This window comes from Populus nigra, chromosome 6 (genome assembly GCF_951802175.1).
Source record: "Populus nigra chromosome 6, ddPopNigr1.1, whole genome shotgun sequence".
Lineage (NCBI taxonomy): Eukaryota > Viridiplantae > Streptophyta > Magnoliopsida > Malpighiales > Salicaceae > Populus > Populus nigra.
The window spans coordinates 10993140-11021136 of record NC_084857.1 but is presented as its reverse complement, the minus strand read 5'-3'; the positions used below and the strand labels follow the sequence as shown (position 1 = coordinate 11021136).

General features: G+C 35.3%; 5 protein-coding genes across 11 annotated transcripts; 2 read left to right on the top strand and 3 right to left on the bottom strand.

Annotated features, from left to right (window-relative positions):
* Positions 1 to 29: 29 nt before the first annotated feature.
* Positions 30 to 4023, bottom strand: LOC133696485 (DEAD-box ATP-dependent RNA helicase 58, chloroplastic). Its single transcript, XM_062118677.1, has 10 exons — positions 3601 to 4023; positions 3350 to 3443; positions 3113 to 3226; positions 2849 to 2971; positions 2319 to 2423; positions 1890 to 2048; positions 1635 to 1703; positions 1362 to 1451; positions 747 to 887; positions 30 to 317 (listed from the first exon to the last, which is right to left on the bottom strand). The coding sequence occupies exons 1-10, from the start codon at positions 3873 to 3875 to the stop codon at positions 54 to 56; spliced, it is 1434 nt and encodes a 477-aa protein (XP_061974661.1). The 5' UTR covers positions 3876 to 4023; the 3' UTR covers positions 30 to 53.
* A 1897-nt stretch (positions 4024 to 5920) lies between these two features.
* LOC133695940 (E3 ubiquitin-protein ligase RHF1A-like) lies at positions 5921 to 9446 on the top strand. Of its 3 annotated transcripts, XM_062117921.1 has the most exons (9): positions 6221 to 6359; positions 6518 to 6625; positions 7063 to 7109; positions 7216 to 7278; positions 7410 to 7518; positions 7632 to 7972; positions 8367 to 8474; positions 8560 to 8920; positions 9116 to 9446. In XM_062117921.1, the coding sequence occupies exons 2-9, from the start codon at positions 6539 to 6541 to the stop codon at positions 9125 to 9127; spliced, it is 1128 nt and encodes a 375-aa protein (XP_061973905.1). In that variant the 5' UTR covers positions 6221 to 6359; positions 6518 to 6538; the 3' UTR covers positions 9128 to 9446. The 3 variants fall into 3 exon arrangements, with proteins under 3 accessions (XP_061973903.1, XP_061973904.1, XP_061973905.1); XM_062117920.1 differs by lacking the exon at positions 6518 to 6625 and having other exon boundaries at positions 5922 to 6359; XM_062117919.1 differs by lacking the exons at positions 6518 to 6625; positions 9116 to 9446 and having other exon boundaries at positions 5921 to 6359; positions 8560 to 9096.
* A 4986-nt stretch (positions 9447 to 14432) lies between these two features.
* Positions 14433 to 18016, bottom strand: LOC133696052 (glucose and ribitol dehydrogenase-like). Of its 4 annotated transcripts, none has more exons than XM_062118075.1 (5): positions 16849 to 18016; positions 16375 to 16464; positions 15846 to 16222; positions 15021 to 15379; positions 14433 to 14921 (listed from the first exon to the last, which is right to left on the bottom strand). In XM_062118075.1, exons 2-5 carry the CDS (start codon positions 16429 to 16431, stop codon positions 14899 to 14901), a joined length of 816 nt encoding a protein of 271 aa, XP_061974059.1. In that variant the 5' UTR covers positions 16432 to 16464; positions 16849 to 18016; the 3' UTR covers positions 14433 to 14898. The 4 variants fall into 4 exon arrangements, with proteins under 4 accessions (XP_061974059.1, XP_061974060.1, XP_061974057.1 ...); XM_062118076.1 differs by having other exon boundaries at positions 17343 to 18016; XM_062118073.1 differs by having other exon boundaries at positions 16400 to 16464; positions 17343 to 18016.
* Positions 18017 to 18167: 151 nt separating this feature from the next.
* On the bottom strand, positions 18168 to 21811 carry LOC133696053 (single-stranded DNA-binding protein WHY1, chloroplastic). The gene is made up of 7 exons (XM_062118077.1): positions 21503 to 21811; positions 21236 to 21336; positions 21068 to 21160; positions 20599 to 20693; positions 19866 to 19939; positions 19291 to 19379; positions 18168 to 18520 (listed from the first exon to the last, which is right to left on the bottom strand). The coding sequence occupies exons 1-7, from the start codon at positions 21735 to 21737 to the stop codon at positions 18395 to 18397; spliced, it is 813 nt and encodes a 270-aa protein (XP_061974061.1). The 5' UTR covers positions 21738 to 21811; the 3' UTR covers positions 18168 to 18394.
* A 147-nt stretch (positions 21812 to 21958) lies between these two features.
* Positions 21959 to 27318, top strand: LOC133695840 (uncharacterized). Of its 2 annotated transcripts, none has more exons than XM_062117803.1 (8): positions 21959 to 22294; positions 22412 to 22467; positions 22561 to 22726; positions 22846 to 22934; positions 24450 to 24579; positions 25616 to 25708; positions 25959 to 26061; positions 26714 to 27318. In XM_062117803.1, the coding sequence occupies exons 1-8, from the start codon at positions 22010 to 22012 to the stop codon at positions 27112 to 27114; spliced, it is 1323 nt and encodes a 440-aa protein (XP_061973787.1). In that variant the 5' UTR covers positions 21959 to 22009; the 3' UTR covers positions 27115 to 27318. The 2 variants fall into 2 exon arrangements, with proteins under 2 accessions (XP_061973787.1, XP_061973786.1); XM_062117802.1 differs by having other exon boundaries at positions 22409 to 22467.
* Positions 27319 to 27997: the final 679 nt, after the last annotated feature.

Genomic DNA, 27997 nt, shown 5'->3' with positions numbered 1-27997 from the left:
AAAGGTTAGAGAGCATGCTGCCAACCAAGTTCATAAATTCAAATACATTGGAACTATAGAAAAAGCTCCTCGCAATTAAACATCAATTCGTTCTCATATCTTTGCAAAACAAACCGCTCTTCTGGCATAATAATACTGGTAACATTGCATTTCTCATCTGAAAAAGGTTTTCTGCCTGTTCTTCCAGCTCGATGAAGATAATCTACAGCAGTTCTTGGCAGATCAAAGTTGTATATATGAGTTATTTCTGGAAGATCAACCCCTCTTGCAGCAATGTCCGTTGCAACAAGAAGATAGCCACCTCCTTGTCTCACTTCCTGCATCCAAGAACTTAAAATAATAAAACAAGAAGATATGGACGTGGACAACAAGGGCATGCCAGAAACGGAACTATAATTAACTGACATATCTGTTGCTATTTTCAATTTTATTCCATGCTGGATAGCAAGTGTCAATGGTTTACCGTGAGAATTTCAAAAGTTCAGGTCAAAGACAATCTTTTGTAGAAAGTATAAATTAAAATTAAAAAAAGAAAGAGTTGGAATGATATTCATCCTTTGGATGGTCATACACAATAGACAAATGATGCTGAATATACTGATACAAATTAACATTGTTTTCTTTGTTGCATCTAACACTAGGCGCCCATGCCAATTTCTGTTGCCCTTTTGACACTGCACTAAAAATAGAAAGTGTAGTGTCAATGTTTCCATCCATTATAGACACAAAAACTAGACAATACTTACAGATAATGAAGCTGCTCGTGAATTGAAATTCATGTCTTCCTCCAGAAGAAGGATTTCTGAACAACCCCCATATGAAGTTTTCAGAAAGTCCACTAAATCAATTGTTGGTGGAGCATTCCCAGCCTTTTTTGACTTCTCAGACTGAATGAAAAGAAACTAAAAGATTTAATTTACTGCATAAGCCTGTCCTTATGGAAAGAAAGAAAAAGATCAAATTCACCAAATAGCTTGCTAACAAAAAATCTAATTTTGAAGTCTGCTAATATCCACGAACTCAATAACTTAGCTATGTTGACAAATGATCAGCCAAGAATTAAGACTTCTCTGAGCTGATTGATAACATACAATTACGCTTGACAATGATGCATACTATTCTTTTGTGCCATGTATTCAACAGTACAATCATTGAAAGGAATGGCAGAGTAAAGAAATCAGACCATATGAGATTTATTGTTGACATGACTAGAAATTTTTTTTGTCAACTATTATCAGATAAGATAACATGATACTAGTAAAATGCTAAAATTCAAAAGAGAGCTTAACTCTACCCTCCAAATTACACTCAACGTCTCAATTTAAGAAATTAACACTTTGAGAAAGATATGTTGCACAGACCTGCTCACCAACAAAAATAATGCCAGACTTGGGTGCGTCAGACTGCAGTAAGGAGAGCAATGTTTGATGCCTTTGCTTTTTACTGCATATCTGTTAAGAAACACAACATCAGTCCACTCTAAATCAAAATTATTAAGAAGAGGGGCAACAATCAATAAAGGATGTTGCCTGTAACTGGGAAAAAAATATGGGAACATAGATACAGTGAACATGTTCAAACAGCCAATAAACTGGAAAGTGTTATGGAAAAGGCAGCATAAAAAATATTCTTACCACGAATCTATGTTGCAGGCATGTTGGCATGGGCTCAATTGGATTTACATGGACATGAACTACATCTCTCTGCCAATACAGATACACAATGGATATCAATGGTATCATTTATCAAATTCCAATGAACACAACCCTCTTTTTTTTCGTGAGCGAAAAGCTTTACTAAAAGGAACCAAGTGAGTGCAAACACATGCATGAACAAAAAGATCTTATACAACAAAGGACATTTACAAAGTCTGTAAGAGAAAGGACAACCTTGGTCCACTTCTGCTGTATGCAATCATATAAAAATCGGTTGTGCTGAGGGATGGATGCACTAGCAAAAACTGTCTGGCGGCTATTGCATGAGGAATAAGATGTCAAAAGCTTTCGCAGGGAACTGACTTGTTTTGAAGAGTTGAACATGAAATCAACCTAGACAAGCAATGATATAAAATGTCATTCCTCCAAAACAGTATATCAAAAGCAGTAATGGGAAGCAATAAGACAAGTAAATGATCTGCTCAAAGAAAAGGAGCATCTGTGCATCAGTCTCAAAACTCTGTAGGAAACGAATCAAGAATCAAAAACTGTACCCTCATCCAAGCTATACAGATAGTTAATTAAAAAAATTTCTACGAAGAATCATTAAAATATTCTACACACATTCTAAAAACACCAGACATTGAAAGAGACGAGAATTACCTCGTCAATAACCAGCACTTGCATTGATTCAAGTTTAAGCAAGTGCTTCTCAAGCATTTGGCACAAGCTAGCTATTGTTGCCACCACTATTGTAGGAGGCTCAGCCTGAAACACAAATTCTACCCTCTTAATACTGGTGCAAGTAAACAGATAAACTCGATATAGAAAAGTGAGAAACTCCTGACCAATAGCAAGATATAGTGCAATTCCAAACAAGTGAAAATTGCAACTATTTGATAATTGTTGGCAAACAGTGCGTATCAATGCAAGTAACTACAGTTTCTAAAAGCTATCTGGGAATTCTTACACTGGAAAAATCTAAAGAAATACCAATAGTGCAGACAGAAGAGTAATTTTTTATAGGTACTTTACATCCATCAACGTTGTTTATGCTGTGAACAGTTCAGATAATTTTCCATCCTCCTGTTTTCAGTTCTAAGAGAATATTGATTGATAGCTAAAATAACAATTTGCATAAATTCATTTAAGCCTACCACACGACAAAAAATCATATCAAGAGGATGCCGCACCTTTAGCCAACTCTTATGTCTCCTCAACATCCCTCCATCTAGAAGCGCCATGACGGTGCAAGACTTCTGCTCCGCATCATTCTCTGTTGGCGTTGCAGCCAACATCCGAGCAACTTTTGTAACCTAGTTCGTGAACAGACAACCAAACCACCATTAATGAGACGCTCCAAAGCATCCAATTACGATAATGAGCATCAACTTTCAATTTATTACATAAAAGAAAACGCGTTAACTTCAAAAGGGAAAAAATATCAAGATTATTACTTGTATGCCAAGTTCTCGAGTAGGCACCACGATTAGTGCTTGCACAGCCGATCTTTGAGTATTTATAACAGAAAATATCAATAATAAGTATGCAAGAGTCTTGCCAGAACCTGTCTAGTGAATAAAAAATGAGATCTCGGTTAGAGTTGCAAGGTTTTTTATGCTATTTTTTACACATTAAATTGGAAGCAATCAATGAAACAGAAATCAGTAAAAAAAAAATAGAGAGAAATTAACCTGAGCATGAAGTATGCAGTCGCGGCCGCTAAAAAGAACAGGCAAAGCTTGTTTCTGTACATCCGTTGGCACCGCATATCCAACCTCTTCTACCCTGAAAAATGGAGTGCATAATACAGCTACTCAGTAATTTTTTTTTCTTTTTTGTTTAAGAAATCATTGAATTCAATAATAACAGTAAAATTAATATTAAATCAAATTGAAATCACAAAGAAATTGAGAAATTAAATGATTATTGGACTGCAACTTGCCTGCGCAGCAAGTGCTCGGGCACATGACCTAGGCAAATTTCGCGGAGAGTCAAGGCCTCCCCCTTCTCTTTAGCATCATCAGCTACTTTGGTTAGTGAAGGAGAATTGAGAATGGCCTTTAATGGCCTAAAATTTGATCTAGAATAGAAGAGAGCTCCGTTCGAATACAAAATATGCGACTGATGTAGAGAAAAACCAGTTCGAGTGGGTTTCGAATATAAAACAGCGTGTGAAACTTGTGGAAGCTGCTGAGTAGCTGAGATTATAGGAGTCATTACCGGCTCACTCTGGTTCCTTCCCACTGCTTAGCGGCCAAAAAAGAACGATATCATCCATTTGGGCATTATAGCAGATGGATTTAAATCCTCGGTAATGGCAGGACGCTTGCATACCTGAGAAGCGGGACCCGCTTTTTTTTTTTTTTTTGTTCTTATGATTTTTTGGGAAGTTATTTTTTAATGCGTCTTGTGGATTGGTTAGTCTAGAGTCTTACACGTGCAGTGCGTGTTGGACAAAAGGGAATTAACAAGTCAAGAATGGTTTGCAACTTTTTTGTACTGCCCCTTGTAGTTTATGGAATTTGTTATCATGTCCCATAACGTAAATTACTGTTTATCATCGCGAATTTTTAAAAAGTTTTAATTTTTCAGATTTAAATTAATATTTTTTTATTTTTTTATTGTATTAAAAATTTTAAAAAATATTATTTTAATATATTTTTAAATAAAAAATAATTTTAAAAACAACATTTACCACACTTTCAAATATAATCTAATACTTTGATCATTTAATAATATAGTTGTTTGATTAATCAAACAACTTCAGCTTCATATATAATTGTATTTTAAATTTTATTTTTTATAAAAACTAAATTAATTCGTTTTTTTCTCTCATTTATTTTATATATAAAAATCATCTCAGCAGCTTTAATAAAACATGTATTTTATAACTATATTTTTTAAAAACCATAACTAAAACTATTTTTTTCAATCTCAAATACAAGAAGCTATCACAATTCCGACACATACTTTTTTTTTAACTTCAAAAATCACGGGTGCTCTTGCTTTTGATCATGAATTTTAGAGATTATAATCACAATGGTTGTTGGTAAGAAAGACTAATATAAAAGGTATGCTGGCTAGATGAGGGAATGGGAAGCAAGCTTTGCTTTCTGATCTGGAAGAAAAGGAGAGGGGGTTAGGTGAGGTGAGGTGAGGTGAGGTGATTTCCCAGGGTGGAAGAAATTTCAAGCTTGGATCATATGTTGAGGTCATGATTGAGAATTGAAGATTTGCTGTGATTATCGTCGAGGGGAGGGTCAAAATGTGTATAGTTGCTTTGAAATTAATTTATTCTAATATTCTCAACTTAAATGAAATCAAGAAAATAATTTTCATGCATGGGAAACACTTAGTGCAATGATGGGCATCTATACATATTCACATACACTTATTAAAATATTATCAATTAGTCTCATTTGATTTTAATTTCTCAATTGCAAGAGAGATTTATCAAAGATAAAATAAAAATAAAAATAATATTTAGTACTATAATATTGGTTGTTTTTTTTGTTTGAAAATATATTAAAATAATATATTTTAATTTTTTAAAAATTTATTTTTAATATATTAATACATAAAAAAATTAAGTAAAAAAAACCTTTAAAAAACACACTGTCAGTGTGGAAACAAACACATGTAAAGCTAATCATACGTTGCAAAAATTAGATTTTCACTATATAAACTAAATAAAAAGGTATTTTTCTAAATTTGATAATATAATGAGCTCTCAAAGTTTATCTATAAATTATAGTGTTGATTTTATAGTATCTTGAGCCTATGCAAATAAATTTGTATTTGAAAGCGTGGTTACGATTGTTTTTTAAAATGTATTTTTATCGAAAATATATCAAAATAATATTTTTTTATGTTTTAAAAATTATTTTTGATATTATCGTATCAAAATGATGTAAAAATATCAAAAAAATATTAATTTAAAAAAAATAAAAAATTATTTTTTTTAAAAAATACTTTTAAAATGAAAAGATAAATCAGTGCCGTTAATTTTTTCAAAATATTAACTGTAACTAAAGTAGCAAGGTATTTGAAAAATGATTAGTTAAAATGAAGGTTAATATTATTATTGCATAAATGATAAAAGCACAGGGTATGACACCGAGAAGTAAAAAATGTTAAAAATTACCAAAGGACAAGGATTTGTAGCGTGACAGGGGTATCTTTTGGAAAAGAACGGCTCGAGGGGCATCTTAGCAATCAAAGAAGAAAGGAATAAGATATAATTATCAAGAAACCATTATATAATATGGAAAATAACTCAATGCAAGAAAAAGAAGAAGAAGGTTGTTTGATTCCATCAAAAACTTAAACCGTCTGAATCGGATTTCTTTGCCTGCATTTTCTGCCTCTTCGCCTTTCCCTCTCCTTGATCCTTTTCTTTTCCTTGACCATTCGCGCGCGCGCACTCTCTCTCTCTCTCTCTAGGGTTCCTTTCTTCTTCACCTTCACCTTCACCTTCACCTTCACCTTCATCTTCTCCATTCAACTAAAACAGTGCCTGTCTCTGAAATGGCGAATTTTGCTTCTCTTACGTCTTCATTCTCTGATACTCCAATGGTTTCAGCTGCTGTTGCGTCGTCGTCTTCTTCCTCTTCTTCTCTCGGAGCTGGAGTCGACGATGCTTTCGAAGACGACTTTTGCAGTATTTGCCTCGATCCTTTCACCGCTCAAGACCCTGCCACTGTATTTTACACTATCACTCTCTTTATTTATTTTTTTTGAAAATAATGTTATCTTGTGGACTGGAAAGTATTTGAATTTTTTGGTGATCGCTGTCGTGCTAGCTGTTGTTGATTGGCACATTTCTAAGCACTGTTTATTCAATTTCCTTTTCCTTTCAGGGAAAGGAAAAAAGAAGGTGAATGTATCAATTGGAATCGAATTTAAAAAGTACTAACTTTGCGGTACAATTACTTAGTGATTATTATCCTTTTCTTTATAAAATTGAGGTAAATTTATGATTTCTAATTGCTTCTTACTGCACCATTTTCTTTTTAAGAGAACTGTTGATGTGAAATAATTTCCTTTTAAACCCAAAAGAAAATCTGTTGATGAGAAATAATCATAAAACCAGGATCCCGGGATCTCTTCTTCTTGGTTTTTTTCTTTTTAATCTCTTCCCAACATATATTTTCTTGGTCTTTATATTCTAGTTTATGATCTCCATGAGAGATCGATGATACAACAATCAATACTAGAATTGACTCTAGGATGGTTTTATGGATACTATTGTTTCGTCTCTATTATTGTTCTATAGCGACCCTTTGACTACAACTTGTCAAATGTTATAGCTCTTGTTCTTTTTCTCGACATGATTGTTTGTGATGGAATGTTGTCTTTAGGTTTTAAGTTTACTATAGACCTCTGGACTTGTTTCTTGTCTCAGGTTACCTGCTGCAATCATGAATATCATCTTCAGTGTATTCTTGAATGGTAGGTGTTAATCACCATAACATTTTTTCTAGCAATGGATGTCTTGCGTGAGATTATGATGCCATGGGCCTATGGCTATCATTGATTTTACTTGTTTCTTGTTTAGGTCGCAGAGAAGCAAAGAATGCCCGATTTGCTGGCAGCTTCTTGTCCTGAAAGACCATGCCAGGTATATTATTTGTTATGAGAAGCGATATATGTCTATCTTTCTCTCTATTGTTCAGTTTTATGTTGATCAAAGCAACCTAATTGGTTACTGCTTCTGTTCGTGCACCTCTGTTTCTGATTCCCTTTTTCTAGCCAAGAACTTCTAGCTGCTGTCGAGACTGAGAGGCTCTTAAGGTCAAGGAACTCGACTCCTGCATCCATGATCGTTCCTCACTTGGATGATGATTATGATGTAGAACAGGTGATTATTTAGTCAGTTTGAAACCCTAACCCTAACCCTAACCTTTTCATTTCACTGTTTAGTCGCCTCAAAAGCTCATCTTTTATTTATTGGGTGCTAATGGAAATTTTTAGGATTCCTATTCAGATGACTCTGATTTCGATGAGCATATCCTGCAGCATCTTGCTGCCGCTGCCTCCAGCAGAGCTCATCATGTTCACGAAAGGGAGAGGCAGAGGTCTAACGGACTTGGTCCCTCCCAGGTTATTGCCTTTACCTCTCCTGAACATGTAGCCACTGTTCAGCAAACATGCACTTCACCAGAAGAAGGTCAAACTTTAATTCATGGCTCATCAGTGATCAATTCACCAACTCCTGACACACTATCAGTTAACGTTCAAAATTTGTCATCTGTGACCCCTCCTGACGTGAACCAAGTTTCTACTACTGCTGTCAATAGCCCCTTCAAACCCAGGTATCATTCTGTAACTGCAACTTTTTATGTAGACTTTGTTTTTTATTTGGCAAGGTGACTAAGTGAACCAGAGGTTGAATGGGTCAGAAAATATTTGAAGAACTGAAAACAATAGAGAAAAAAAACAAGAATGACCATTCCGATGCAAATGTCCTTGTTTTTAACTTTATGGCCAACCTTCATTTTTCTCCTTCATCATCTTTTATTTGGTCCTTTCAGAGAATTCTTCTGCAGTGGATTTCTTTTGCATATTTCTTGTTGTCTGTAGCTAGACTCTCTCTCTCTCTCTCTCTCTCACACACACACACACACACACACACCACACACACAAATGCATGCGCGGCTGCACACATTATCTTTCTGTTTCTTATGTTTTCAAATATTCACCTTTCAGGATTCTCTTTAGACAGCCACCAACTGATACACCCCAGGGGCAAGGTTCATCGGAGGTGCTATCTCTCTCAGACTCTATTAAATCTAAATGGTTTGCTGCTTCAGCCAGGTAGATAAATGCAACTTGGTCTCTTTGTGACTGATATTTACTTGTTCAATTTCTGCTGCTGAAGTGTGTGGATATCTTGCAAAAGGTACAAGGAATCACTTTCAAAAAGTACTAGAGGCATAAAGGAAAAGCTAGTTGCAAGGAATAATTCGGTCAAGGAGCTGAGCAAAGAAGTTCAGAGGGAAATGAGTGCAGGAATTGCTGGTGTTGCACGAATGATTGAGCGCTTGGATCTTACCACAAAACGCACGGGACCCTCCATGTCTGATTCTGGTTTTACTGGGGGAGCTTCAAATTTCTCCTGGAAGGGGAAGGGTGTGGAACAGAACATCATTGCTCAGGCTTTGGCCAAAACAAGTGAGGAAATTGATCGTGATACAAGTTTAGGTGCATCCTCACATGCCTCTGGTACTGTCCAAGCCCGAGTGGAAATCTCCCATGTGCAGGTTTGGAAACCACTGAAGAATGTTTTAATATATCCTCCATTGCCGAAATAGATTAGCGCTAGTATCTTAAAACTGTAGTGTTGATGTTACAAATTTTTCCAAGTCATTAAAATATATATATATATGTCGATTGACATTGACAAAACTTGGAGGGTTAACCTGAAACTCATTTGTGCTTCCCCCCCTGTTTTACAGAGAGGTCATTAATGCCATGCGCTCATGCCTGGCAGCTTGACCGTGTTTTACCTTATCATCTGAGAAGGCATTTGATGCAAGGGATGTGCTGTGAAGAATCCAAGTGCCTGTTGGTTTGCGTCCTGCATCGAATATTTATGCACTGTAACAGTAACTAAGAATGGATTGCTGTCCCGGGATACTATTTCTTTTTGAAGAGGTTAAGATGAGTAGTATATGGATTCTTCTTAACATTTGCTTTTCAACTGCAAAGAAACTTGATGTTCTACCTTGTCATGCCAACTTCTGCTTAAAAATCAAAATTACAAAGAAACCAGACATTCACTTTCTACTTTGGCTTGTTTCCTTGTGCTTCCTATCACATATATGTACTTTGATAGTTGGATGTGATTGGTGATGGATGTAGCTATTCATTTTGTTCTATTTTATGAAATAGCGGCAGGGTACTTCTTATCAGAAAGTCCTGTTCTGTAGTGAACTGGATCAATTTACACGAACTTGATGCGATAAAAGAATGTCTTCATGCATGCTAAGACCTTTTCCAACGTAGTGAACTAATGAAGTTCCAAGTATATATTATATATCTGCACTGTATATAACGTATGAGGAATCATTTCTGTATTCTTTGTATTGGTATCCTTTGAAATTCAGCCCTGGGGCAGAATTTGGCGGTTCAAAACGAAATGGTAGACTCTAGTTTACTTTGTTACATGATTGGTTGGTGAATTTACTTTCCTGTAATATGAACTTACAAAAATCATCCATAGATTGGGTAGCTATTTTTATTACAGTTGAGATGCCATGCCAAATGGCGGATGGAGAGGAAGGAGCAACTTGCTGATGGGCGGAGACGTGCAAATTTGTTACTTGGCGGTAACCTGACGTGTATATTTATACAGAACATGCAAGGGTAAAGTTTACAGAAAGTAGCACGCAATATTTATCACCGCCACACGAAACGCCATCCACCGATCATTTCTCTCTTCATTATGAACAAAACAGAGATCCATCCCTTCGATTTTCCTATGCATGTACATTTTGTACACGCTGCTAGCTATAAGAGAAACGCCACACATAATATAAGCCCGAGAGAACCCACTGGCTCATCAACCATCGACAATCATTCCACCTGCAGTTTAGAAAACATCCGATATCTGTAGATGTCCATAAATAGTACCTGTGGTTGGAATTTTTCTAGCAGAAGTACAACCAAAACCCGGTGTTGCCCTGGTCTGACCAATCTACCCGACATTCTCTTATGCATTTTTACGGGTTTTCATGAGCCACCCATATAAATTTTTCACACACTTTTTTTTTTTTTTTTTTTTTTGGATTCGAGGAAACCCCACCCCCCGGAAAGCGCACTTTGTGGGCCCAGGTGAGTGAGTAAAACCCCGGCTGTCCCAGGCTCTTACAAGAGGTGCACGCCCTGACTCGAACTCGAGACCTGCTGTGCAGATCTCAAGCCCTTTGCCACCACGCTACACTCCTTGGGGACTTTTCACACACGCTATGCAAATATGTTTTTTTCAATGTTTTTTTATATACTTTTTTATGCAAAACAAGTATTTATTTTCTAGCTAAATGCTAAGCAGATTGTCGTCATTATTCACCAATAGATTGCATGACACAAAAATCATGACATGACACATCAACCAAGAACTGTCGGGACTAGCTAAACCAAGTTTTTCACCAATGATACAATATTTTCTACATGAAGAAACTTCTAAAGCCTGGTGTATAAATGCACACAGGTAAGCAAAGCTAAAGAGCGACCAGGAGATCCTATAACACACAATCACAAAGCAATTTCTAGTAAGAAAAGCAAGCCAGAGGTAACAAAAACCAGCCAGAGGCCATGAAAGCCAAACGAAACCCTTGACAGCCATGCCAGCTACGGACTAGCCGACTTGCTAACACACTCTATTTTCTTTTGTATATTGTTTTCTCTACACATACACTAACTTAAGCATCAGAATCCTCTGTTTCACAAGGGATTTATTCTTACATGAACCGCTCATCATCTCAGCTTCGTCAGCCAGGAAAATTATTTTTTTGTGAAGTTTTTTTTTTTTTTTTTTTTTTTTGTCAATAACACCGTTTATGAATAAAAAAACTATTTCATTCGCTTTACTTTGTAAATCAAAAATTTTGTTCATGATTTACGAAACCCATGAGAAGGGAAAATAAATGATCTCTCTATCTCTATTACATGTAATCAAAAATAATTTCGTACTCTTTCATTTTATCAACAGAAAAGTCAATATCCAATTTTATTACATACAACATGCAAATAGATAATTCCAGATCCATGAACGAACATTACAAAAAATTGCAGGTGGCCATTAAAGTAATTTCAAATTTGTGTTTGTAGTCTTTGTACATACTTGAATAGATGGATTAGAGTGGCTTACTAGTTACATTTTATGAAAATATAACCCATTAGAGTTTACAAAATGAGTTTTCTTTTTAATTGTTTATTTGGAACGAGAATTTGGTAGGGTGGAGCTATCATCCCTATGTTTGCTAAAAAGTTTTTTTTTTAAAGTAAATTCTAGAAAAATAAATTATTTTTCAATGTTTGGTAGTGTAATGAAAAAATAAGTTGGAAAATTTTCCAGTGTTTGGTTATATCATGAAAAATGAGCTGGAAAATAACTTATTAATATTTTATTTTTTTCAAGTTTATTAAAATAATGAGAAACAAATCTTACAAATTAAAAAATTAAATGAGAATGAAATTGAAAAAAAATATAATTTCATAAATTATCTTAAATAAAATAAATAATAATCAAAATAATAGAGATAAAATCTAACAAATAAAAAAATTGAAAGATGAAGAAATTAAAATAATAATAATTACCATTTCATAAATTATTTCAAATAAAATAAGTAATAATTAAAAGAATGAGGATCAAATTTGATAGATAAAAAATTTTAATTAAAAAACGATAAAAGAAAAACAAGTAACAATTATAAAAATAAGGACCAAAATTAATATAAAAATCAAATTTTAAAGGAAGAAATTGAAAAAAAATATTCAAAACAAAATATATATAGCAATTAAAAATTTAAGAACCAACTTTGATATAATCAGCAAATAATATAACATTTCTAAATTTTTCACAACTTTTGAAAAGTGTTTTTCACAATATTTTTCTATAAACCAAGTTAAATTTTTTTTTACTGAAAAGTATTTTTTATTGATGAACTTTTTTAATAACAAATAAACATTAAAAAATTTTAAAAATAATTTAAAAAAATGAGCTTTCCATCAAACAAACAACTCTTAAATCTCCGGTAACAAATTCAAAATCCACGGGAGTGGATGCCACGTCTTGCTAAAAGACCAAATTTAACAGATATGACAATTTCCTAACTTCTCATCAATTTATCATCAAAATATCACATGCTTTATTGCACCGTCATCGTCATCTTCCTCGGGCATTAGATAAATTTTTTTAAGAAGGCTGTTTATCAAGAAAGGGATCGATTTGAAGAGGCTGAGTATAATACACTATTCTCACCACAATGGACATGCAACGTCTAACACAACTCGCATTCCTTGGTCTGCTTTTCCCAAGGAGTTTTCAAATTTTATTTTGGTAGAGCCATTAATAGAAGGAATCAGTTAGAAGCTGCTGGGTGTAGTTGGGAGTGATAGTAGAAGTGCAATTATAAAAGCTCAAGAATTCTAGATAAAAAATTGTTATATATAGACCTTGTTTTGGTGTCTGTTTAGGATTATGGTTCAAATGGAGATTAGTTAAAATTCAATTTATTTTTTTGCTTAAAATTCATTATATAATGGAATATGAAATCGACGAGGAATTCTGACCTTTTCACTAGCCAGTTGTGTCTTGATTTCTTGGAATTGATTCTCAATTGCAGAGCAAACTTGATGCTAACACCATAAAGAATACCCTTTGCCATTTGCAGATATTTCTTGAGCATTGCAGGAGCACCTTCAACCCTTGAGGTAAGATGATTTTCAAAGTGCTTATACTTCTCAGTTCGAGCTTCGATATACAGTTCCTTGAACGGAATCCATGTATTCCTAATATAATTGAGCACAGGGGACTTCTCTATACATCGCTCCTCAAGTCTTGTAGCGTCTGAATGTACTCTGATTCGGAAGCAGAATCAATAAAAAAATGAGAAAACCATCTCAATCTTCACCTCCCTTGAAATGAGACTTGCATCTAGCAACAAGATTCTTTCATTATGCTATTCGCACAAAATATTGGCAGTAGCTGGGAACACCTCCCTTGTAGCTTTCATCAAAACCAAATCTTACTCTTCATGTTGTTTGTTGATTTGGATTTTGCTGCAAGTTTTGGCTTGCTTGGACTCAGAGAGGAAAGCATTTGAGATAATTCCAACAGTCCGTTCTCTATGACAGTGTTTTTTTGTTTCACTGTGTTTGGACTTTGGAGTGTTACAGTTATTTTTTAAAAAAATATTTTTTATTTAAAAATATATTAAAATAATATATTTTTTATTTTTAAAAAATTATTTTTATATTCACATATTAAAATAATCTAAAAACACTAAAAACATATAAATTTTAAATAAAAAAATAATAAATATTTAATTTTTTTTAAAATACTTTTAAAACACAAAAATAAATAAGATATTATATTTTTATATGCTAAAAACAATTCTAAAGTATTTGGTTTCTTAAATTTTTTTTTTCCCTTTTCATTCTAGCATAGAAAATCTTACTTCTCACCCTAGTTTTGTTCTAATAGTTTAATTAACTTACAATGTTAATTATAATATAAATAACAATTAATTTATATTTCATTCAAGTTATGAATTTATTTATATTTATATTTAATATTTCAATCCAGTTCTAGAAAAAAAATTCATTTTGCACGTTACATGTTAATTTTATTTATTTATTTCTCATTGTTTAACATTGAAAAAATATATTCCAACTCATTTTATTAATACAATCAAATGTCTTTAATAATTTTGTCCTCAAGGGGCGTAGCATGGTGGCAAAGGGCTTGAGATCTACACAGCAGGTTTTGAGTTCGAGTCAGGACGTGCACCTTTTGTAAGAGCCTAGAACAGCCAGGATTTTACTCATTTACCTGGATCCACAAAGTACGCTTTCCAAAAAATAGGGTTTCCTCGAATCTAAAAAAAAAAAGTCTTTAATAATTCATTTTTCAATGAATAAACAAGACTATGGATAGCTTAAGGTTCTTATATTTTTTAAAAAATTAATATTTTGCGGAGCTTGGCTTAGTCGCTCAACTGAAGTAAACTCAAAAAGTTTCTCAGCTCAGAATCAAGTGAATACCCTCAATGATCACAAAGCAAGCATTTCTTTCATTATAGAAGATTCATTAATAGAATTTTGAAATTATATAACAACATTGTCTACCATCCCATAAATTCCACACCCTGTTCCAATGAAATTTCATCACATAATCCTGAAGCTGGAAAATCCAAGCTCAACCCTCCTCTGTTTCCTTTGGGATTATACCCTCAGGGCCTGAGATAACATTGGTACAGAAGGATAGGAAACACAACCAATTAAACTACCGGAGTTGGCTGAAACGCCAGGATAACCACAGGCTTCATATGCATAAACATAGGGATAAAAAACGATAATAAATTAGCATAGCAATCACAGGAACGGTTCCTCATGAGCCTGATTCCTTGCCTAGTTTACCATGCTCAGCCCAAATACTTATTGTCTCCCCACCATAATACAGGGCCAGTTGCAGAGCGAGCAGAACAAAAGAGCTGGCCAAAAACCCATGACCAGATCAAGCATTGACAATTAGCCCGCCTGCAGTAAAATGCGATAAAAGATTGTAAAATCACTACATATGAACAGTAAATACAGGCTCAAATTAGATCATTGATGCTCTAAAACGTCCATACATACCATTAGGATGCAGAACCTGGCCATTAAAATAGGAGGAACACTCATTGGATGCTAGGAACACATAAGAAGGCGCGATCTCATAAGGCTGTGCTGCCCTGTCCATTGGCACATCAGACCCTAAGCTCGCAACCTTTTCAGCGGGCAGTGATGCTGGTTGTATTGGCGTCCAGACTGGACCTGGAGAGACAGCATTGACACGAATCCCCTTGCTTATAAGTAGTTGGCTCAAACCCCTGGTGAAAGTTACAATGGCTCCCTTAGTGGAGCTGTAGTCCAGAAATTGTGAGCCCCCGGTGTAGGCATTAGCAGATGCTGTGTTGATGATACAGCTCCCTTCTTTCATGTATTTTAGAGAATGCCTATGCACACCAATACGAAACAATCATTAGTCCTTGTACTACCGAGGGTAGTCGGCGATCCTCCTTCAATTCGATCTCTTTCAAGGTATGCATGAGATTAGATATCAAATTATTGTTTGATACATGGTGTAGAGTGATTCTGCAAGCTAATTATCATCTCACGTAATTGCTTAAACCCAAGCTAGCTGGACACATAATCTCTAGGAGATAAAATCCATTACTTTACGCTCAATAGATCTACGATGTTAATATTCAACTGATTAAGAGACAACTACAAAATAATAATCCATCCTCGTTCTAAATTGTACCATGCATAATTCCAGTTTAGATTCTAAGAAATCCTAGTATAGTTATACAAGTACTCCAGTTCCAATCTCTAACCGAGATGAACAAGACTGTTTGACCAGACAGAAAGGTGGCATGGTTGATTCATATACGCTTTTTATGTATAATTTTGATTCTTTACCTGGCCATGAAGAATTGAGAAAATATATTGGTTCTAAAAATTCTCTCAAGCCTAGACTCGGTAATCTCTTCAATTGCAGTTACGTAGTATTGCTCAGCTGCATTGTTCACCAGAATATCAATCTGCCCGAATTCGCTCACAACTTGATCAACAACCTTCTTGCAATTCTCTTCAAACTTAACATCGGTAGCTATGGCAATAGGCTCTTTTGCATCATTTGACTTTGCCTTGAGTAGCATCTGCAGGGTTTCATCTTTGTCCCTGTCCTCTATCCCTTCTACATATGTAAAGGCCACAGTTGCACCCTCTAATGCAAAATGGTAGCACACAGATCTTCCTATCCCAGAATCACCTCCAGTCACCAGAGCTACCTTTCCCTGCAACGGATCACAATGCATCGCCACTTGATCACTAACATTCAAATGCTACAATATCGTAAATTCGTACCCAGCAATGAAAGAAATAAAATAGTGAAAGAAAACATTATGTCATATATGCATGATCTAGATATTAAAAGAAAAGGATGTACATGGAGCTTGTTGGAAGGCTGGTACTTGGGATTTATGGCCTGTGGAAGTGGATGCATGAGATATTCTTTCCCCGGTTGCTGGGGCTGGGTCTGCAGTGGAAACCGAAACTGTTCATTGCCAGTTGCCATCTTGTGCCAGAAATAACAAATTTCTTCTCCTCGACTCAATTCAGCTGTAATAAGAGAGCAAAAGGGAGGAACGAGAAACTTTTGATTGCTTTGAGAACAGCATGATGAGCAGCATTCGTGGTTGGATATTTATTGACAATGTGGTATCTGGCAGACAAATCCTACCATCTAAAATCTACTTGGGTGCCGTCTAATGTTGAAGTTTTTGCCAAAGCTATATGGGGTCCTCGACTGGGGTTATCTAGTTGGTAGGCCTATGAGTCAAATCCTATTAAATGCATCTGTCCTCATCCCTTGCCATTTCATGAAGAGAGAAAGAAATTGAGTGCATGGATAGAGTTCTACCAGAATTTACAGGGCTCCATCTTTGCATCCATGCAGCCACAGACGACTAACATACAAAAATGAGATTGGTAAGGTATATACTTTTTCCACCCAATATATTTCTTATCCAAATATATATATATAAGATAATTTGTTTAGGTGTTTTTTTCAAGTATAATTTAACTTAGCTTTGTTTCCAGGCATTAGTTTTTTTTTTATGTTTTTAAATGGTTTTAATGTATTAATGTTAAAAATATCTTTTAAAAGTTATTATTTTAATATATTTATGAAGTAAACCAGATTCTCAAATATATTCTTTACATATTAAAAGTGAATAAAAAAAGAGAAGAAAATTGCACAGAAAAAATTGCTTGATGTGCAAAAGTGAAGAAAGAAGTAACTCTTTTTTTGTTTTTGTTTTTTTAAATAACTCTGGCTTTTGATAGATAAGAAAATTAGAAAGGGAGGAAACCAGCTGCATATCAGTATCACCAAATTGAAGAAGTGAATTCTACCTGCAAACGTCGATATGAAAAAGAAAATCTGGAGGAAAACACGCCTCTCTCTTTCTTTTCTTGAAAGAGACAGCAGACACGTCATTTTTATGTTCCAAAAAATGTTGCCGCGAGAAAGAGAACTCTATTGATACACGGACTTCCACCTGTGCACTCCACAAGGAAACTCCTTTGGTACACGAATTTCCGTCTGAAGGAAACTCTGCCAGCCTGCCTGCCGCAAACATTTTCTATGAAGCTGACCCTCCATGCTTGCAAATTAACATCAGCATTTAAAGCTACAAAACTCCATTGGAGGTTGCAAATAATGAACAAACTCTAAATTTAGGAAAATAGAGCTTTCGAGATTTGACTACTGTTTGACATAAAGGACTTAATTGCAAAATTGTTTTTTAATTCAGGAACTAATTGTATTTTACAAGAAAACATGAGGACTAAAAAACTTCAAATTAAGGACTTATCTGTGAGAAAAAAATATGAGGGCTGAAATAATTTTTTAAAAATAAATGAGAACGAAAATTTCAATTTTTTCCTATGTTATATTTTTAAATGGGTGAAGATGAAGAAATGCTTATCTCCATTTATAAGGTGAATGCATAAAGGAATGTAAGGATCCACTCTCATGTTTTTCAATCTGTTCCAAGTGGTCTATTTTTCCCCAATTCAGTTTTTTTTTCTCTTTGTACAACTGATCATTCTTTTTCCTCTAAATCTCTATGTCGTCTTGAGATTTTCCTAACCAAACAATGGCCTCATAGTTTTCGTTAGTTTCCTCCTTGTCTGGAACCTATACATTAAAACACTGTCGTTTTTTAACGAAGAAAATACCCAAGGTCAGTAGGACGCGCCACATGGATAATGTCTACCATCGGTGTACCTCCTGCAGAAATATCCTACTAAAAAAACATACTAACCTGGAATACAATGTCCAAGTTTTCATAACAAGACAAGGAGCCCACAATCTCATCAAAATTTCTTATAACATTCTCCTGTTGACGATTGATACAAAGGCGGGGGCGTTTCCACCATTGTTCTAAGCAACATTGATGCTGCTACCTGTTCCAATCGTAGTCTCCCCCATATCTTGGATTCACATTGTTCTCCCGGCTACTGTCTGCTGATTTTATGGAATTTGCATTCGCATAGGCATGCCAACCTAGGAGGTATGGCAAGATATACTGCAGGGGGCATAAAATGAAGAGCATCAGAAATAACAAAATGAATGGAGGAATGAATAAAACAAAATGTTCACTCCAAAATGAAACTTAATTTTGAAGCCAAGTTAAAAACAAATATATAAGCCACCATAAATTCAATCTCCCCAGTATTTCACTCATGTCCAAGGATTTAACAAGTAGTTCAAAGGCCAAGAAGCAAATTTTTTTTGAAGGATGTACTACTTGTTACACAAGATCCAAATGCATTTGGTGTTAATTATATGAGCCATCAAGTTCTATTTTTAGACTGGGCAAATTCAAATTATTTCTCCAACTATCCACCAATTCTCAACTAGGTCCCCAAACTATGAAGTTTCTCAACTAGATTCCCAAACTATTAGATATTTCTCTATCGAGTCAATACATTCATGTCTGTTTAATGTCTCCATCTAACTTGCATATAGTATGCACTAAAACAACATAGATGTGGGGATGATTTGACATTTTCTGGAAAAAGAAGGGAAGATCTAGGACGAGCGACCCAACTGAACAACATTTTAGTTTGGAACTATTTTGAGAATCAATTCACACTTGGGGACTATTTTGAGGTCTGCCATTTTACATTTTGCACACTGTCCTGCTTCTCTATTGACCATCCAAAGGCTACTGGATAGCAACATTCATCATGTTGGACAAGAGGTAGAGCTAATTCTATCACATTAATTCAACAGAATCCCTCAATTTCTGATGCTTGCAATTGAGAGAGAGAGAGATAGAGAGAGGGGTCGTACATTAAAAGCGGATATGAGGACAGTGTACTCTGCCCTGGTGACTGGAATGTATATACTCTCATCTATATTCAGAGTTTTGTTTTGAACACCTGCAAAAGAATGAGAAGCACAGAAATGTTGGATGAACTTGCGTTCGCAATGTAAATGAGCCACATTTACATACTCGACTATCCAATTACTATTTACACATGAGAATTTATTATTGTTCCAACACCAATAACAGAATTGAGTTTTAATGAAGATATAGGAAGAAGCACTTGATATAATACCGCCACAAAATACAATGGTAGAATCCAAAGCCAAAACAAAACTAATTGAATTAATCCATGGGTACAATCTGTTCCCAAAATTTCAACCATATATCACACATGATTTAAATACTAATAATAATTGATGGTTCTTTTCGCCCAGATGTGGTAGTAGACATAGGTGAAGCTTTATCAGGGTGATAAATGAGCAAGAACTCATGTGAATATGATAAGTCCTCAGGAAATTAACTGAGAATTGATGCATCATCTTCACATAGAACATGCTTTTGGAATTCAGTACCAGGAGTTGTGGGAAAAGAGAATTACTGAGGTTAAAGAAGTGACCAGAACCATCTGGAAGTGGCTCTACCTTCAACACCTTCCTGACCTTACCTTCCTCACTGCAAATATCAACAGTTTAGTTACACTTTACAAGCTATTAAAATGCTACTGCTATAACTTGCAAATATTCATGTTTTCCGTGGTCAATAATAAGTATTCCTGCAATCTATACTGAGCAGAATGATAAATCCACATCAATAGGCATACAGGATACAAACATTGCAATAGGGTGGGCACGATACAGTTGTTAAGGAACATAAAAGCCAGTCTCAAATTCTGAGTATCTCAGCTCATAACAAACTGCAGATTTCAGTTTGAGTCAATAATGAGAGTTGAAACATACCGTGTCTATTGTTAGTTGGAATTGGATGCAATTACAAATTAACAGAAATTGTTGCTCATCAATTATAATCATTTGATGACTGGCAGGAAGATGGAATCACAAAAAAGAGTTTTCATATATTCTTCATTGAAGAACTATTTTCAGATTGCAACAGATGAAATGGAATTTATATATATATATATATATATATATATTCAAAACAATGAGTACAAAAAGCATTCAAATATAGCATGGCCAGCTGTTTAGGGCTATATAATCCGTATCAGCTATCATTGTTGGAACACAAGATTACAAAGAAGAATATAGAATGAATAAGAGCATGCAAACAAGTTCAAAATGTTTAGTCTGCTGTCCACGTGAAAGATTAGAAAGTACCTTCTTCCCTTATTAGGATCGTGAAAAAACTCACAGGAATCTCTTGCACCAAGACTTACAAGATGTCCAATTTCTGTCACCGACAATGAAAATACCTACAAGATGTCCAATTTCTGTCACCCGCAATGAAAACTCCTACCGAGATCAATCAAACTCTAAACATAAATTAAAGGATAAATTGTGATGGAGGCCACATGTCAAACGCAAGAACACGTTTTTCTTATAATCATGCCGACGGCCTGCTTCTCCAATATGTGGAGTATGGCGGGTCAAACACACTTGGGGTTTGGAGTTCGGGGATCCACAAAAGGTGGTTATGGTCCTGGTTTTTCACTTATAAAATCATTAACTCGGCAATGACTGGAGTAAACCTGATCTGAAGGTTTGTTTTTTATATAAAAAAAAAATATGCCGCAATTGAAACGGTAGTTCGAACAGGTTGCAATGTTTCAAGTAAATTGTAGGTTACCTGCTTTCTCGTCCAATCATATTGACGAGCAGAAGATGCAGGAGCAAACTGTGACAGCACGAAGCCTTCCTTGACTAATTTATATGCCCCTGACTGCAATATATATTAATTTGAAAACATAAAGAGAAGCAAAAAAAAAAACACAGATGAGAAGAGCAGTAGGCTTACCTCTAATGGGGAAAACTCTGGGGCTCGAGGCTCGATTGTAAGAGCAGCCTTCCCTTTGTATATTGAATGGCCCACAAAAACCTTGGGCGGAGATTCTCCAACTGTGCGCGTGTATATATATATATATATATATATATATATATATATATATATATATATATATATATATATAAGTAACAATAATAGAAATAAATAAACATCTACAGGTGATTCGAGTTAATTAAAAGTGAAATATGAATGTAAAATAGATAAATATAAAAATATAACCTGGAGCAGAAGAAGAAGACGGCCGTGAGGAAGAGGTGAAGCTCTTCTGCTGCTGGTCGTAGTACTGGCATTTCACACTCAATTTTTTCTTCTTATTGGTGTTCGAGGTTTTACCATTACTAATACTGTTAAATGCGCGACTATCTTGTGAGCTTTGACTGTTGGATTGGGGAAGCCATAGCATAGGGTTTTGGGCGGTGCTACTCAGCCAGCTCACACTGTTTAGCTGCAACATTTTCCCTCTTTCTTGTTTTTCTTTTGCTGAGCAACCAGAGAAAGAGAGTGAGAGAGAGAGAGAGGGATGGATAAATTATAAAAAAGAAGACTGCCATTCCCATTCCATCAAAACGCTGTTTTGACATGTCGTTTTATTGTATGTATTAGGACACCTTTTTCTTGTGACACGTGTTATTAGTTCTTTTTTATTAATATTTGTACTTTATTGATTCATTTATTCATAATATCCACACAACTTTCCTCCTTCATCTCTTGTTTCTTGCAGGATTTATGAGAATCTATGTTGTTGGTCAGTTAAGAATTGAGATAGAGATCACAAACATAAACATGTCCTCCTTATGGTCTCTTGGAGTTGGGCTTGTGACCATTATTCCTGCCTCTACAGGTCATAATAACAATAAGTGGAGAAGGCACAGTAATACTCACTTCCTCATTTTGCTTCATTGTTCCACCACCACTCGGAGAAGCTCTCCTCCTCTCATTTCCTGCTCCTCCTCCTTATCATCATCATCGTCAAACAATCACAACTCATTGCCCAAACAAACCCCTCCTCAGGCACTGGCATCTCTCTCTGCCCTTTTCTTTTAATTCACTGTGTGTTTTTCTTTTAATGTGATGGGATGCGATTGGTGGTATTTATTTGGTTTTGGTTTTGTAATTAATTAATAGCAGTTGGGTTATGATCCTTCAGCGGACTTACTTGGAATCCAGGTCAATCCAAAGCCAAGGTCAATCCCATTTGGATTTATTTATATATATATTAAATTGATTTCATTTATCGTTTTTTTTTAATTCATCTAAAGTAGCAATTTCATGACCAGGAATGATTTATCCTCCGATCCACCTAAACCAAGGTCTTGGTTTGGTCCGAGTGGTCAGTATATCAGAGAGCTTCCCTGCCCAAGTTGTAGAGGAAGGGGTTATACTCCATGCTCTGAGTGTGGAATTGACAGATTCAGATTAGATTGTTCACTCTGTAATGGAAAGGTACTTACTTTGCTCGCCTCTTCCCATCATACCAGTTATTTATGCTAATTATAAACATAACGAAACTTAATTTTCATGTTGAGTTTCACTTCTTTCACCATTTTCAATCATCATAACAGGGTATGATGACTTGTCGTCAATGCTTGGGGGATTGTGTCATATGGGAAGAGTCAATTGACGAGCGACCATGGGAAAAAGCCCGCTCAATGTAACTTCTTCATATCATGCTTTTCGACTTACATACTTCTTACATCTTGCTTTCTAAGTGCATGCTGTTAGTTGTTACATAGTGAGTGTGATCAACACCTATATCCATGTTTTAATATCTTTTTCATTTGGTCACACGTATGAATAGATGACAAACAAATGTCGGTGTTGATCTTTGTGGATGACGGGTTCTTGTGAGGTATAAATGGAGTTCGTTTCCATGCCCATGGCACTCTAATAACATGCACGAGTAATAAGGGAGAGGAATGAGAGGACAAGAGGGCACTCGTAGTTGAATGAAACATGTGCCGTGACTTGCAGACCCAAATGCAAGTAATTTAGAAAGGTGCTGCAAGGAATTCCCCTGGTTTAATAAATATGAAGTAGGGGAATTATAAGGAATGACCAGGATAATAGATAGCAGATATGATTCGTGAGGGGATGTTCATGCAAGCATGGTTGTGTATGAGGCTAGACAGAGAAAAGACGATGTAAAAATGAGGCAAAAATCCTTGAATGATAGGCTTGAGAGCACATTTATAGTATAGAGGAGTTGATAGTTAGCTGGCCAATGAGAGTATGCCAAGAATTTGATGCAGATAATTAATGAGGTGCCATTTTTCAAGGAAAAAAAACCTGGATTGTACTCAAGCTTAATATGAAGGTCTGTGGGTCTTGAGCCATGTGGAGTCCATCAAGTCAAATATCTATAATTCATTCTTTTAGTTTCGGGTTAGTCCATAGATCCTGCCACCAACCCATAACTTATACTATGTGCAGCTGAAATTAGTGATAACTGTCCTTGACAACAAGAAATTTTCAAGTGGAAAGGCACATTTTCTGATGAATTCATCCAAGCATGTTTATTCCATATTCATGGGATAATCAAAGGATGAAATGAGGGTATTAGCATGATTTTGCATGATAATAATACTCATAGAATGATAAAATAACTTGGATTGTAATCAATGCTAATGAGAATAATGCTGTGAAACTTGTTGATATAGATGCGCGACTGCGTGACTAATTGAGGGCAATTCTGTAAATGAGAAATGCAGTAAAAGTTGAGAATCTAGAGTCTTTTAACCGTACACACACATAGAAAATGTAAACTAGATGTACATGCATTGACAGTATAAGAGACCATGAATTCCTTGCACTACACATAAAGCATAAAGGAATGTAATGTTTTAATATCTTTCATGCCTTTATGCAACAGTCTTGTATTCGTTTCACTGTGACATGCAGTGATTTCCCATACATATTGTGATATGTAGAGGATCTAAAATCTAATGATAAAACTCTCCTGTTAGCTACTACTTTTGGTTGGCAAGGAATTTGTCTTATGGAGTGGTATGGTATGTTTTCTTATTGACTTTTTTAAATTGCATGCATGGCTTTGCTTGGTGTGAAGAGTGTAGCTTGAAAAAAGATAATTTTGATTTGCTTGTTTGTTAAATGTCTGAGTTTGTATATGATAGAGCATGGGCCTTAAGTCCGGTTTGTGTTTTGTCAGTTCTCCATTCAAGGTGAAGGAGGATGATGATGTAGACAATTTGGAAATAGAGCTGGCGAAGAAAAAATCAAAGCGTGTTTACCAATCACTGTCTCCTGAAGTTGGACTGAAGATTAGTAGATCACTAAAAGTTAGTTTGTTACTTCAATCCCGCTTATACGTTCTATATTCAAAGCATGATGCATGAGTTTCATGAAGGCAATCTAAAACCATACGTGAGAACATGCAATCACAGCTATGTGTCCTTGTTATTTGGCGTATCTTTATCCTCATCGAGTAAATGTAGACTAGGTGGTACGGACCCTCATCCAGCCAGGGCATTATGGTCCTCTGGATCCTCTCTGTGCAGCCCCTTGTACTAGTCTCTAATTGGTTTTTTTTTTCCTAATATAATGGTGTTATGCAAAACCCATGCAACCAAACACAAAATATAAGGACACACAAAGTTTAATGTGGTCTGGCAAATCTCCTAATCCCCTAACTTCGACTATTACTATTAGAGACAATTTCAGTAACCATCCCAAAGAAAAAAAACTCACAAGAAAACACTCACAAACCCAAACCCCAAAGCACTAAAGGAAACAATCCTCTAAATAATACTTCGAAGGAAATCGCAAGAAAAACAGTTCCTCCAAAACCCTCATGGTGCAAGCCGTCTGATTTCTTGGTTGCAATGCCAAAGAAGTATACCTGTGCTGCTAAGGTTTATAGACTAGCATTCAGTCGGTTGCTATAGGTCCAAAAACCAAATGGGTAAGTACATTGCAACTGCCACTTCCAGACAGGAAAGGAAAACCAAGTCATTTGACCAATAGAAGGTGGAAGTAGACTAGGCACCAATCTTCACACCTGGTCATTGCAGCTCCAAATAATGTGAGCAAAAGCATTTTGGGGACTGCTTGCAATTCTGCAAACTTAAGATGTCATTGAATTTGAGTTAATGGCCTTTTCTAGTTACTCAGATTAGAGAGCTTATATTGGATTTATAGTTCCTCGTAGGTAAATGCAATCCTCAAATAGGCAACTATTAAATTATTTATCCTTTGTCAGTTTACAAAATCTTTATTGTTTCCTGTGATTGTTTTGGCTGATGCACATGTTTACAAGGAAGTTTGAAGCAGCCAGATCATGATTTTAAGCTTCTTCGTTTAGTTGGATAATTGCAGAGTCTCAATGCGAAAACTGGACTATTTAGTAAAAGAATGAAGATCATCCATCGTGATCCTATGCTTCATGCACAACGAGTGGCTGCAATCAAGGTATAAGATTCATAATTTCCTTTACCTTTGGGTTTTCATTTATTTATGTTGACTGTGTTTGTTTTGCCATTAGTATATATCCAAAATTCTGCCCTGCAGCGTTGAAATTGTAGTTCAATTACTAAGATGCATGAGAGTTGTCAAAATGGTCTCATAATCTTGAGATAGTGAATATAATTGAACCATTAATTTTAAACATAATATTACATGGAGATTGCTCTCTAAGGTGCGCTTTAAAATTGAAATGCAGAAAGCAAAAGGAACTGCTGCGGCAAGAAAACAAGCTTCTGAAACTTTGAAAGCTTTCTTTAGTGATCCTGAGAACCGTAAAAAACGGAGCATTGCCATGAAAGGTCAGATCACGTAATCCACTAAGTTTACTGTCATAGTCACGATATAATGTTCTGTTTCTGGTTTCCCAAACTAATACAAGTCTCACTTTTTACTAATTTACTTAAGTTATTTCCTATTGTCATGATCTATGAATATAACCTGGATGAAGGCTACCTTTCTTCTTAATGTGGCTCCTGCCTTTTCTGCTCATGGTATCCATTTTAAGCTTTCCAAAAAAATGTTCAGGACTTTTAAGAGCGTCATAAATTTGGGGAGAGAGTATGACAGGAATATCTGCAAAAAATTGGTTTTGTATATTGCTGGTATTGGGGGATTGCTACTCCAGATGATTTTGTTGTCATCACTAAGTTCTTGATTGATCAATTACAAACATTTGAGCTTTTATTTGTCATTCTGAATTGATTTATAAACAAAACTAATGTCGACAATTAGCATGAGAATTCTGTAATTTAAACTAATTCATTAATCAATCCTTGGTGATTATTTTTATTGACTCGAACTAATTCATTCATCAATCTTGAATAGTTGAATAATTATGATCCCCACCAGAATTGCTGCTTCCAGTGAGATGAGTAGTCTTCATGTATTCGTTGGTACGTGTGTTCATCAGCTTGATTTCGGAGTACCAACTATGTTCTCTTTCTGAAACAGGAGTGAAATTTTACTGTTCCAATTGTGGACGTGAAGGGCACAGGAAACACTACTGTCCAGAACTCAAGGATAGCTTGGTAGATAGGCGGTTTAAGTGTCGGCTTTGTGGAAAAAAGGGACACAACAGAAGAACCTGTCCAAAGTCAAGAATTTGCAATCATAAAGGCAAAGTTACATGGCATCATCGCTGCAGGATATGTCGTCAAGGAGGCCACAATCGCAGGTCCTGCCCTCAAGTGGTTGGGATAAAATTTGGTGGCAGCGATAAATTCAAAGGTTTTATGGTTTCTGAAAGCAGAAAATACACATGTCGATTGTGTCGAGAAAAGGGCCACAACGCGAGGACATGTCCTCGCAGAAACACAAGGCCTGCAATGCTTATTAGTCCTCCACGTGAATAGGAAGCCACCAGCCTTTCTGGTGAATTAATGCTTCTTCCTATTATTTTATGTTTAAGTGATCGAAACTCCAAAAAAAAAAAAAATTGTGATGGTGCTCTGTATTACGATTACGAGGACACATCTATCCCTCTGTAAAATACTAAATGTGCAAGGAATCTATTATTTCTTAATCATATTATGTTATATAAAAAATTTATAAAATAAGATTAGCCTTTCGATATAAGAAATAAAAAATAATAATGATAGATAAAATATCACATCAGCTTTGACGATTGAGAAAATAACTATGAAAATCTGAATCGTTTTCTTATAATATATTTGTTTTTATTGTTTTTATTTGAATTAATTAAAAATTCATGTTGTAAATTTTCATTTAAGAGATATATTTAATGTTTTTTGTTGAGAAGTAGAACTAGAAAAAAAATCTATCCATTCTAGATCAGTCCCTGCCACAACCCTTTAAATTATTTTAAAAACTTATAATAGTACAATAGTTAAATTATATTTCGTTTGCAACCCTATTGTTTTTCAATTAAATCATTTATTAACAAAATAATGAAACCGTGCAATACAAGCCAGCTCAGTTTAATTGTAAGTCGAAATTATTATAGCTCATTTATTACTGGACACATTTATTAATTTTTTTGGAGAAGCTATTCATAGTATCGATTCATCATGCTTTTTATAGTTTTGTCACATGAACACACACAATCATACAAGATCCAAGATAAGGAGATAAAAGGATGGTACGTTACTGCCACCACAAAGCAGAAGAAGTCGGTTGATGAGATATTAACTCGCATAATGCAAACATCTTTATATTGTTAACTACTTGACTCAAGGTAACTTGCAATTGCATAGTTAGCGGGCAGTGAAATGGGAA

Coding starts and splice junctions, on each gene's coding strand:
- LOC133696485 (XM_062118677.1), bottom strand. CDS start 3,875: ATGACTCCTATAATCTCAGCTACTCAGCAGCTTCCACAAGTTTCACAC. Junction 3,227..3,349: donor ACTGCATACTTCATGCTCAG/GTTAATTTCTCT, acceptor TTTATTCACTAG/ACAGGTTCTGGCAAGACTCT. Junction 1,704..1,889: donor TACAGCAGAAGTGGACCAAG/GTTGTCCTTTCT, acceptor CTGTATTGGCAG/AGAGATGTAGTTCATGTCCA.
- LOC133695940 (XM_062117919.1), top strand. CDS start 6,186: ATGGCGAATTTTGCTTCTCTTACGTCTTCATTCTCTGATACTCCAATG. Junction 7,110..7,215: donor CTTCAGTGTATTCTTGAATG/GTAGGTGTTAAT, acceptor TTTCTTGTTTAG/GTCGCAGAGAAGCAAAGAAT. Junction 7,973..8,366: donor AATAGCCCCTTCAAACCCAG/GTATCATTCTGT, acceptor TTCACCTTTCAG/GATTCTCTTTAGACAGCCAC.
- LOC133696052 (XM_062118073.1), bottom strand. CDS start 17,427: ATGACGTGTCTGCTGTCTCTTTCAAGAAAAGAAAGAGAGAGGCGTGTT. Junction 16,465..17,342: donor TTTCATATCGACGTTTGCAG/GTAGAATTCACT, acceptor TTTCCACTGCAG/ACCCAGCCCCAGCAACCGGG. Junction 14,922..15,020: donor CCAGGTTCTGCATCCTAATG/GTATGTATGGAC, acceptor ATTTTACTGCAG/GCGGGCTAATTGTCAATGCT.
- LOC133696053 (XM_062118077.1), bottom strand. CDS start 21,737: ATGTTGCAGCTAAACAGTGTGAGCTGGCTGAGTAGCACCGCCCAAAAC. Junction 19,940..20,598: donor GATCCTAATAAGGGAAGAAG/GTACTTTCTAAT, acceptor TGATATTTGCAG/TGAGGAAGGTAAGGTCAGGA. Junction 18,521..19,290: donor TCCTCATATCCGCTTTTAAT/GTACGACCCCTC, acceptor TGCCCCCTGCAG/TATATCTTGCCATACCTCCT.
- LOC133695840 (XM_062117802.1), top strand. CDS start 22,010: ATGAGAATCTATGTTGTTGGTCAGTTAAGAATTGAGATAGAGATCACA. Junction 22,727..22,845: donor GTTCACTCTGTAATGGAAAG/GTACTTACTTTG, acceptor TCATCATAACAG/GGTATGATGACTTGTCGTCA. Junction 24,580..25,615: donor AGATTAGTAGATCACTAAAA/GTTAGTTTGTTA, acceptor GGATAATTGCAG/AGTCTCAATGCGAAAACTGG.